The 12,067-nt window shown below is 47.5% G+C and overlaps 1 protein-coding gene across 6 annotated transcripts in view; it reads left to right on the forward strand.

Moving 5' to 3' along the window:
- The window catches only part of SH3PXD2B (SH3 and PX domains 2B), a 65,670-nt gene that overhangs the window by 30,041 nt on the left and 23,562 nt on the right, over positions 1-12,067 (forward strand). For all 6 annotated transcript variants that reach the window (XM_090150960.1, XM_090150957.1, XM_090150959.1 and 3 more), the window contains exons 4-5: positions 8,147-8,223; positions 10,601-10,692. In XM_090150960.1, the coding sequence (XP_090007086.1) occupies positions 8,147-8,223; positions 10,601-10,692 (169 nt within the window). The remainder of the gene's footprint in view (positions 1-8,146; positions 8,224-10,600; positions 10,693-12,067) is intronic.

Genomic DNA, 12,067 nt, shown 5'->3' on the forward strand with positions numbered 1-12,067 from the left:
TCTGGGTGTTGTGTAATAAAGAGGTTGGAGAAGTTAAGATGACCATGCTCTGTAGGAGCTTGTGTATTTCTTCTGTGGAGGTGTTTGCCCTTTTGCTCTAGTGCCCTTTTTGCAACAGGATTAAGTTATACAGCTTCCCTGTTTGGAGCATTGGTGAGTTTTGTTGCATGCAACAGAGCTAGGACTTCACCTGTCTGTGCAAGGGGTGCTGCCCACCTGCCCTCTGAGTGAGCTTGCTGCACAGCCCTGGGTCTCTCTCTCTGCAGAATGCTGCTCTCATATGCTCAGACTTGAAGGTTTTTGTTCAGCTTCTGGGAGTACTGTAGTTTTCTTCCAGTCCCATTTTGAGCAACATTTTTAGCATCTGAATTTCATTACAAGTGGAGATTTGGCTCCAGAGGCTTGCTACAAGTGTGCTGCTGCCTGGGAGATGGTTGTAGACCAATGTTAGACACTGCGGCCACTGAAGTTCTCCAGTGTCTCCTGTGACGCTGTGCTTCATGCAGCTCTGGCTTTCCTGGCAAAGCCCTCAACCTCCCAAACTCAGGGTCACCCCCACGATATGAGGAGGTGCCATCTGGGTTTGTTCATCAGGCTGCTTTCCTGGAATGGGAAAAGATCTCCGTGACTGCTCTGTAGTTACAACATCCAGCACGGAGGAAGTCTGTTTGCGTTGTGTCACTTTGTTTCACTAGTGCTATTGGTTTCGAGGATTTGCTTCTTGGAAATTTCTAGATACTTTGGGACTTTTGAAGTGTATCAGAAAACACTTTTGTAAGTGCCAAGTCCTTCAGCCCACTCAGCTCTTTGGAAACAAAGCCATAAAGCCAGGTTCTTCGAAGGGGAGTGGAATCAGTTAGGGTGTTTGAGGAGTTAGGGGCCGGGTTGTCCCTTCCCAGGTGTAAGCACCACACTCCTCCATAGCACAGCTTGGTTGGGTCGGATTCAGCCTCTCTGCAGCTGCAGCACTGTGCCTGGAAAGCCTCTGCTGCCATATAGGGGAATCTGAAGTGGACTCTTGGCTACTTCTGCTGGCTTTGAGTCACTGGCACAGCCTGCCCAGCATCGTGTGGTGCTGAGAATGGCCCTTTGAAACAGTGCTGGCTGCACCCAAACCGTGCATGAGATCGCCTGTGGTCCCTGGGGCAGAGCCAGGAGCCACTGGTGGGAATGAAGGAATGAAGGCCCCAGGGGATGCTGTGCCTGCAGGATCTGTCCCCGCCTGCAGGACTTCCCGCTAAGGGTTACGTGTTTGCTGGCTGGGGAGATGGTGGGATGGAGACCCCAGGAAAGAATGAACTAAGAAAACAAATGAGCTCAGTTGGGCCAGTTGTGTAAGGGCTGCGCCAGATCTTTCAGGAAACAGCTTTTATAAGGAGAGCAGAGCCTTCCAAACACCGTACAGCCCAAGTGGCCTGGAGCTGATCCTGGCCAGCTTGCTTTGCTGGAAACGTGAATCAGGCAAGGAGGGTTTGCCTGAGGCTGAGCTCACTTTGGCTGTAAAATTGCTTTTTAGGAAGCTTTAGCTACAGACAATAGCAAACTCCCAAGAGAGAAGGAGAGGAAGGAGGATTTGGAGGGATCATTTTAAAAAGCAGAAGGATGCCTCCTTTCTACTCTCTTCCAGCCTACTGACCTCCTTGGTGCAGGTGTCACTGCTACCCACATCTTTCAGGGCTCTTCTCCAAGGACAGCTGTGAGATTTTTAACAGCTCCCCACAAAGACCTTATGAAGGAGATGGAAGACATCTCATCCCTTGCCCAGCTATGGTACCTGACTTTCCCCAGTCCCACTGCATCTGCTCAGAGCTGTAGGGGGACAAATATCTTAAATACTGTTTTCTGTTCTAGCTAGATGGATGTCTCTGCCATTGCACGGTTGTGTGGACAATCCCAGGCTGATTTGCAGCCCACAATCTGTATAGCTGTCTTTTCTATAGGGTTTCAGTTGATTCTGCTGATCTGCAGTGTTAACAGTCCAGTGGGGAAGCAGTTGCTCTGCTTCTGACCTTTGAGCTGTGTTTAGCAAACACAGTTCGGGGTGTTGGACTCAATGATCTTTTGAGGTCCCTTCCAACCCCTGCAATTCTATGATTCTGTTTTTCTCCTTTACATGGCTCTGCAGACCCTAAGGTTCAATGCCTTTAGAAGCAGGTTGATTCAGGGAACTCTTGCATCTCTTGGTAGGCTGCTATGTTGATGGTTTGCAGTAGTGCTTTCAAGAGGATTTTGAGGCATATTTCTATGCAGTTCCACTCTCTTTCTCGTGGAGAATAGCTGCTGAGTCTGATGGAATAGCCAGAATTCACAAGGAGGTGGCTGCCTTTCCTCCTCCTTTTTGTTCCTTTCAACCATTTTTCTTATCAGAGATCTTTTTTCTCTCTTTTTTTTTTTCTTCACTGGAAGGGTAATGAGGCCTTTGCTGTCCTGCAAGTAGCAGAGAGCATGAAAGCCAAAATACTGAGGTTTACTGCAGAACTGGGTGGGGAAGAAAAAGCACCATCAGGCTGATCCAGTAGTGCCCTGAAGAGCTTTACTGTTTTAGTGCGGACCAAAATCCTTCTTCGTGTACCCACAGGAGCCTCAGTGCTCCTCCCTGTCTTTTCTGCCATGGATGTGTCATCTCTTTGGATCTGTTCTTCTGGCCATCTCACCCCATTGCTGAGGCTTTGCCAAACAGATGCTAAGTACAGGGCTCCTGGAATTGCTGTCTCCCACACCTGCTTCCCCATCCATCCTAGGAATAGCCCACATCATTGCCTGTTCCATGGGCTGGGACTAATTATGTATACATTTGGGGCTGCCTTTTTTTTCCCTCCTTTTTTTTTTTCTTCGAGTTGAGTTTGGAACCTGTGCCAGGGAAAATCTGGATGTGATTTGAAAGGTGTAGAGAGATGTGAATTCTTTCCGAAGCAGTGGGGCAGGGGGAGTCCTTCAGGGCAAAGCAAAAAGGCACAGACGTTTTTCCAGTCTCTAAATCTCTGGCTTCTCTCGTAGCTGTGATCAGCAGGGTGAAGGTTTTAAGGTTCCCTGCCCCTCCAGCTTGCTTGAGATCCAGTAATAGCCTCTGGCTTAAGAAGATCCTCTACTATTTGCTATGAAATTCTTCTGCATCCTTTTCTTCTGCTCCCTGCTCCTGCCCCCTTTGCCTGAAGAATTCCCATGGATGGGAGTAACTAGCACAGCCTTCCTTCCCTACCTGTTTGCTTAGAGAGATGGATCCCTCTCGTGGGCTGCCTGCTCTGTCTCGTACCATGTGGAGACCCACATCCTTATCAACCCTTTGCCCAGCTGTGCTCTGACACTGTGCAGTCCCTGATGAATCATCACTCTCCAGCCCTCTCCTGAGCTCCTGCAGCACCCTTTGCTCTCAGTCCATCAGATAAAGTGATTTTGATTATCCACAAAGAGTTGTGTTTTTTTTGCCAGTCCTAGGAGAGCGGAAACTTTCTGACTCCAGTGGGTTTTTGTGAGCAGAGCTCGTGTACTTCCAGCATCCTCCTGCTCCTGTCCAGCTGGGTACAGAATGGCCCAACAGTGTTATTTCTGCTGTCAAAGTGCTCAGCCCAGTGATGTGCAGCTTAAATGCAGAGGGGCAACCTCTGTTCCTGTGAGTTTCCTGCTGGGTGGGGAGTAAGAGGAAGCGGGTTGTCTCCCTATGTCCTGACTGCCCGTTGTCATTGAAGCTCTCTTGTAATGGGGTTTTGTGGGGAAAGGGAGTGCTGAGATTGCAGGAAAGGAAAGCCTTAAGGAGGGGTTTGACAGAAACCATGCCAGCGGCATGGCTGTATTTCTAGGAATAGTCCTTAGGGTGAGACACAGCATGGGACAAAGCATGAAGATGCTCACTTACAAATCTCACTTACAAATCCATAACTTGGATATGGCATGAGACAAGCAGAAATCAGATTCATGCTTTAAACCGGTTGGAAGTGAAGATACCTCTCCCAACTTTTTGTGCATCATCTTTTGTTGTCCTGTACATGTCCCTTCATCCCTGGGCACATGTATGGCTCTCTGGGCAGCCAGCCAGCAGCTTACAGTAACTGATGACAGTGACATTTGGAAACTGCCATATAATTGGTAACAGGAGATGTTGTCTGCTGTGTTCAGCTCTTCCTTTTGCTGCCCTGTCTCCAGCTACCAGTACTGCTAGGTGGAAATGGACAGGCACATTGCTAGGCTTTGTTGTGGGAGTGCATGAGGCTCACAGGGATGGATTTGCTGCCTATCCATCATGTTGAGTGAATTCCTGACAATGGTTGCCTCTGGCCGTGGTAGGTGGAAATGAGTGACAGTGTTGGAGGGGCAGGAATGTCCCTGCAGAAAAGGGGAAAAAAAGGAGGAGCACACCTACACAGAGCTGTGTAGCAAAGGAGCATCGTGTCCCAGGAGGCTGTGAGCTGTGTTCACTGATGGAGTCTGAAAGCAGCATCAAGGCTCTCGGTGGTTTTCCAGGCTTCCCTCCCAGCAAGGCAAAGAACAATATTGGCTCCCTCCTGTCTGCAGTGAGCTTAGGGCAGGGAAAGAGGAAATGGAAGCACTGGAACAAAGTGAGCACCAGAGCTGATCAGATTGTATCAGTAGGTCAGAACGGGAAGGAGAAGAGGTCAGGCACAGCAAGGGGAAAGAGCAGGAGGAGTGCCTGCAGCTGGCATCAGGTACCTTTGGTAGTTTTCCCCTTTGGTGAATCCCCTGCCCAGGGCTGCTCCTCGTGGGGGTGTTTGTGGGAACAGGGGGCAGCTGGGGATGCTGTGATGGAGGTCCCTCATTTGTCCCAGCTGTTTTTGTGTTATGCATAAAGCACACAGTGGGTGCTGGAAAGCCTGGCATAAAAAGCTGAGTACTTTCAGTGTTTTTATGGTGAAGTTTGATTTTGTCTTTGATGTCTTATTGATGTAAATATTTATGGTGTCTTCCTTCTTTCTAAATGAAACTAATCCTTGTTACTTCAGAGCAATCCTATAATAATAAACCATTCTTCACCGCTCAGTCCTCCTCAACAGCTGCAAAGAGCCAGTAAGTGTGTGAACATGGTACCAGGTGTAGATGGAGACGTAGGTAGGGAACATTCTCCCACTCCTGCACTGAAAATAAGTGAAAAGAGACTTCATTTGCTTTGATTTCTAAGGAGTTGCTTACATTTCAGCTTTCCTTACAGTTTGATTCCCTCTAACTGTAAAGCATGCGTTGTACTAGTCACATTCCTCCAGTCAGAATACTAATTAGGAATAATAATGCTGCCAGGTTACTCTTGAAGAACATATGTTTGCAAGACACCTAACTTCTGCTGTGAAGCAAATACATATCAAGGAAGGCAGGTGTGATGCTTCAGAGCAACTACAGTGATAGTGAGGTAACGTAGCACTTCACAAATGTATTCACTGAAGAAAGAACACTTCCTAAATTGTCAACTTGCTCGACATATTCCCTGGTGATAAAAATCGGCTCACAGCTTTGTGTGCATGAGGGGCATTGTATTTTACTGCACTTCCTCCTGCAATGACCTTTCTTGTGCAAATGAGGGGAGAGTCGTTGCTCTGTTTGTGCGTGCATTAACACTAAATGCAGGTAAGTAGGAAAATGGAATTATTTCTAAATGCTGGAAATGTGGCAGCAGTGAGGAGGTGATGGAGATTGCAGCAGCAGTGAGATGTGCAGAATTGCCTTCCTTTGCATTGTCCCACCTGTACTTCTCGTGCTGGGGCTGAGGGCAGAAGCTGTGGCAAGGAGGGATGCAGATAGGACATGAATAATGCCATGCACTTGTCTTGCACTGTATGGTCTTCAGCCACGTGAAAGGCCCCAGTGGCAGCACTCTTATTCCCATTTTGAGGGTAGGGTCTATAGAAAGTGTGCCCGGGAAAACGCTGCATCTCATTGACCCAGGAGGGAAGTAATTTCCTGCTCTCTCTTGCTTTACAAGTAAAGGATTTAGACAGCTGTATTTGGCAGCACTGGAGGGCCTATAATTATGTTAATTAGGCATTTTGATGGGAAAACAGCTTTCTGTTAGAAAATAAACTTCATTGTTGAAGAATACTAGATCTAGAGCCAGTCAAGCGACGAGCTGGGTTTCCTGCTGTTTCATATGCTCTGTGCCTGGGCTAATTTAAGATCACTTCAGTTGTTGTGATGTATTTATTCCCTCATAACTATATTCTTTTTATTATTATTCACTAACATCTGTTTGTTAAACATTTAAATATTCCCACACCCAGAGTGTGTTATTTTAGACACTTATAATATGCACACCCATCAGTGATTTTGGCAGACGTAAGAACTGAAGAGCCATTCTTTACAATTGGCAACAAAACTATTTCTATCAATTCATCTTTTTAAAAATCATCAGTCATTCAAATAGAAATATGTGCAGCAAATACACCATGACTGCACATGACAAAACTGTTGAACATTTGCTTTTCTGATGGAAGATCATTGCTATCAAGGGAGGAGCTCCCGCCTGGTTGTGGCTCCCTTTCCTTTCCAGTCTTTCCAGACAACTAATATTCCCAGACTATTCAGCCTTCTAAAAGACAGATCAAATAGAGGGGGATTTTTATTTTCCACTGTATCACAAAGATTGCCAGACTTGCTGTGGCGGGCTGTAAGATGGAATGCATTTCAGACAAGAGAATTTCCCACTATGAATGTCTCAGCCCTCCGCTGTCAGTGGAACATAAATGAGGAGCAGTGCTGATATGAGCAGTCTGATCCTTTGCGTTTCACTTGAGGGCAAGCATGGAGCTAGTACTGAGTGGATTGCTGTGTGCTCCCTTTGAGAGCCCAGTCTTGAAGGCATTCTGCATTAACTGAGCCTAATAGGAGATTTGACTTCTCCATAATGTTCTGTTTCATGCTCTGTGCAGGCTGAAATTGGCTTGTTTTAGTTCCTCTCTGTTAAAAAATGTGTTGGCAGGCTGCACAAGTCATGCACGCTGGAGTCAGGCAGTAGTGGAAGGTATTAAAGCTTTGATAGGCATGGGACCATTTTAACCCATCCTGTTCACAGGCACCTTGGTAGCATCCAGCCCTGGTTCCAGTCCTGCCACAGCTCCTGGGAGTGCTTGCTGGAGGGACTGAGGGGAGCCACAGCACAGGGAAGTGACTTTTTGGAGTCACATTTTGTGATGTTGTGCTGTTGTTTGGCTTCTAACTTACCCAGTGGTACCTCCTTGATAAGTGAAGGGGCTGCGTGGACAGACACATCGGTTGTACACTGTGGGTTTGGTGGTGGGATCTGAGACTCCTGTAGGGACAAAAAGAAACATAGATAGAGGAGATGTCAGAAGGAACTTGTGGGAACTTTATTACTCCCTCCCAAATCACAATTTTTTCATGTTATTCTATTGCAAAAGTGCCAGTGTAGGTTCATGGAGCGCTGAAAGACTGAAATCCTACCACGCACCAGTGCTTTTGATCACGGAGTCTCTGTGTGTATCTGTTTCACTGTCCGCTAATGGCTTTTGTCTCATTAAAAGCCAGAGAAGCTGTTCTCTGTGAGAGCAGCTTGAAGCACTTAGGACTCATTAGACTTCAAAGGAAACAGGGCCATACCACAAGCAAGAGGGGAGGAAATGGAGTGGCAAGAGGATCCCATTAATGGAGAACAAAAATAAACCCCAGACAGGAAGGAAAATCCTATAGGTCTGACTCAGGGCTGCAGTCCCGACACTGCGGCTTCAAGGACCGATTCGACACCGGAGCTGCACAGGGAGAACCCCCTGCCTTGGCAGCTGCCCACACTGGAGCCAAGTGATGTGAGTGAACCCAGAGCCTGTGGCCAGCAGTGGGGGATGGATGTCTCTGTTGTGGGAACGTCCCTGTTGCAGAGATGTCCACCTCTCTGGCTTGCTGGAGTTTGTCAGTGGACTTGTCTACGTACGCTATGCTTGTCAACAGGCAGTAGGGTATCAGGCCCTCTTTCATTGCCACACTGGTGAGGGGAGATGGGCATGCACTTTGCTGGTAATTGGTTCCTCTTCTCTTTGCTTAAATGTGTTTGCCATTTTAAAGAGGAAACATGCTGTATGTATGGTGCTTTTTGTGAGATGCACAAGGAAAAGATCCTGATGGAGTGATTCAAAAGAGATTGTCACCAAGCATTGCATTGACCTGCTCTTTTCTTTTGTCTCTCCTATTTCAGGGAAGATCCTCTTCCGCCGGAGTCACATCCGCGATGTTGCAGTCAAGCGCCTGATACCTATTGATGAGTACTGCAAGGTAAGGGAGGATTTCTAGCATTGACCAAAGATGAAGCCACCTTGATCAGGCTCAATCCTGTCCTTCTGATAGTATATAATAATGTTCCACTACTGGGAGAATGTGGAGAGTGAGCTCTCTCTCTCTCACCATCAAACCTTTTTGGTGACGAAAACCCACCCAATGGTCATGTAGAGGCAAGAGACAGCTGATTGTGATCTTTTTCCAGTAAGGCTGAGACAATTTCATCCATATACAAGTCTGTGCTAAGGTATAAAGCAGATTATAATGTTAGGCTTGTGTTGGTTTTTTGTGTTGTTTTTTTTTTTTTCCCCTGGAAAAAATAAAGTCCACAAAAAATTATTTCACATAAAACATACCACATCTCACCACGTCAAGGAAGGGCACTGGCACTTAGAGCAACCATGAGATGGTCTGGAAGTGGGATTGGTGCTTCCAAAATCCATTACGAATACTGTTGAAAGCATGTACAAACACTACAAAGCCTGATGGAGAAGATGGGAAAACAGTGAAATGCTTGTCATGTTCCATTGGAGTGGGAGGCATAGTGGTGACTTTGCATGACGATAGGAACTGTGGGTACAGGGACTCAGCCAGACCTAGGAGAAGGTTGTTGTGGCTGCAGGAGCACGTACGAGGGTAAAGGTGAATTAGTGAAGGGGTCTTGACATCTGTGCCATGGGACTACAAGTGAAAACCATGAAGGGCCAGGGCAGCAGATGACAGCAGAGTGATGGAGATAGGGTGCAAGGTGAGCTTGGACCTGTGAAGTCCAAGCAGAGTGGCACCAGGAAGCTGGTGGTGCAAATCACTGCTTGGCTCCAGCCCCTTGTCATCTGAGTCATTAAAATACACCAGCTCCACACAGACACACAGCAGTAAATTTAATTTTTGAGAAGAGAAGGTCCCTAAGTGAAAAGATGCTGCAGCTGTCTGTTTCAGAATGATGCCATTAATGGTATAAAATATAATGAATCCATTTGACTTAACAACTGGAACATAATGGCTGATGTTATATGACCCACTTAGAGAGCTGCTCTCTCCTCCTCACATTAATGCATTGCCAAGTAAAAAATGCACACTGAGCCTGGCCTTCCAGTTGCTGCCATTAACCATAAAGCTGCTGCTGAGCTCGAAGGTGGGCATGGAACCAAAGTTCTGCAGAGCTGTGAGATGAGGGTCAGTATGAGCAGAGACATCTCCTCCAGGGCACGTTGTGCTTCAGAACTTGGATCTGCAGTCCTGGTGTGCTCTCCCTGCTCAGGTTGTTGCAGGGGCACATTGCGTGTTGGTGAAGAGCAAAAATGCAGAATCTGCCCTGGCCTGCTGAGTTGAGGGCTAAGCAAATCTGTTGTGAACAGGTTCCCAGAGGAAACTGCTTAGGAAAGATTTTGCTTTCTTGCTGTTCCCTGGTAGAGAAATGGGGTATCTTCAGTCTATGGAGAGTCCTGACAAATGGTTTCCAATGCAAATTCCAAAGGTGTATTTGTCTTCAGTAAATAACAAAACTGACTGGCTGTGATTCCAACACAAAGTCATGTGCTGATGGCCCTCGTCAGTTCTGTCTTTTTGGTGGCAGAGCCAGAAGTGGGACAGACACCATCCGGGTCATGATCTTGTGTTTGTGGCCACAGCTGCAGTGGTCCATTGGCCAGTTTCATCCTGACATCTTGAAAAATGAGCTGAGATATGAGTCTTGTCTTCTGTCTTCCCATCATAAGATGTTTTCTGTGATCGTCCCCTGCTATCAGAGGGTGTGGAGCCTTTTCCACATTGCAGAATCAGGGGAATTTTGGCACGGGAAGATGTCTTGATCACGGGATGCTTGGTGCTGGGGAGTGGTACCCTCATGGGAATGGCATCCATGCAGATCCTGCTCTTCAAATAGCCGTTTTCTGCACACAAAAGCCATGGAGTGAGTGGTTTTCTCTCTCCTGTCTCTCTCACATGATCTTGTTTGCAGAGGGGCTGTGATTAGTGGTCTGACCGTCTGCTGTGCTGGCAGTGAGTGATTGTATGCTGAATGGCTGGAAGGCTTTTGGGGGCTAGCAATTAGGTCAGGATGGAGCCACATCTGATCTGTGCAGTAACCCCAGGGCTTTGCAGATGTGGCTTCGTCTCTGATACAGATTCCGTTTGCCCTCACTCCTTTTGTTAGACTGCTGTGACAGCACATGGAGGGTCAAACAACTGCTTTGGGATGATTTCAGATCTCCAGTTGCACATCTATTTCCCTTTTTGCAGTCACCGTTGCTGGTGGCTCTGTTTCTTCCCATGAGCACAGTGCTCCATGGAGCTGTGACCCACTCCCTGTGCTCCGAGGCTCTGTGCTCAGGTGGCAGTGCTTCACATCACCAGTGTCTCTGTTTCACCACAGGCTCTGATCCAGCTGCCTCCCTACATTTCCCAGTGTGAGGAGGTTCTGCAGTTCTTTGAGACCCGACCTGACGACTTGACTCCCCCCAAAGAGTAAGTTGCTTGGGTGGCTGCTGCCACTGGGGTGGTGATGAAACACAAATTGCCTTCAGCTTGCCAGCATCCAAGAGTCCAGCATCTCTTTAGAGATCCTCCCGGGAATCACAGGTGTGGGATTTGAATGCTTTTTTGGGGAGGGAACAGGGGCTGTGCAGCTCAGGTGAGCACCCCCATCCGCTCCGCTGACTCTTAGTGTACCATTCCCAGCAGTAAAGTGGGTGCACCACTCTGGGACCCATCAAGTGTTGATGTCCCCTTGAGCCAGCCAGGCACAGTGCTGCTTTCTGCTTGTAGAATGCTGGTTTCAGAAACATGATCAGACTGAAAAGCCTCATTTCACATGGCAGTGCCCGGGCTGGGACTACTAATATCCTCTGCCTCATTCAAGGGCTCTTTCCCTCAGCCACGTCTGTGAACTCCATCCGTAATCACTGCTGACTTTTTCCATGCAAAACAGAGAATGTTTGCAAGGAATCTCGCGTGCCTTACGCAACTCTGTGTGGTTATAAGTCTTGTGACTATGAGCTGCTTTGGCCAGGAGCCACCCATCTCTTACTAATCACAAGCAGCATAAATCTGAGCAGCTGCTTTCATCTCCTGCTATGCAGCTCTCTCTTTATGCTGCTTATGACACTATGCATAGCTCTACTGAAGGTTGAGCAATGGAGGAGGCTTGATTAATTGTGCAAGGATAAGGCAGTAAATTGATTTGACATCATTCTGTATTGGAAGGGTGTGGAGATAGATACAGGGATTTTGTTTTTCTCCTCTGAGCAGGAACATTGAGTCTTTTGGGTCTTTAGGGAAGTGTTATGCTTGTGTGGATTATATCTTCTCTCTGGGTTTTAGACTTTTTTCATGTGCGTGCTTTAATTCCCCCCTTCCTCCATCCTTGTTTTCCTCCTTTGATTCCCTTTTCTTGACCTGTTGTCATTCCTTCTGCAGCTCACAGTCACTTGATGAGATTGGTCTCAGGGCCCTGTGGCCCATTAACTAATTGCATGCTGTCAGTTGGTCCTCTCATCCATCCTGCCCGGTTATTGCTCAGCACTTAACCTGCCTTGATAGCTGTCTCTCAACAAAGACAGGGGCAAGCAAGAGATGCAAGAACAACATGAGCTTGCGGGGACAATGGGCGGGGATTTTCATGGGAATTAACAGCAGCTGGAGCTGTTACAGGGTACAGGGAACATGAATCTGAGCTCTGTGCAAGAAGTTGATGAGCTGCTTTTCAAAAGGAGTTACCTACTGAAAGTGGCTGGGGTTGGGACACCAGCACACACAGGAGGTTGTAGGGTGCCTGTGCCGCAGAATTGCTGTGTTTGGCCGCTGGAGCACTGGGTGGATGAGCGGGTGAGGGGCTGCTGAA

This window comes from Phasianus colchicus, chromosome 15 (assembly GCF_987193195.1).
Source record: "Phasianus colchicus chromosome 15, bPhaCol1.hap1.1, whole genome shotgun sequence".
In the NCBI taxonomy this organism is placed as follows: domain Eukaryota; kingdom Metazoa; phylum Chordata; class Aves; order Galliformes; family Phasianidae; genus Phasianus; species Phasianus colchicus.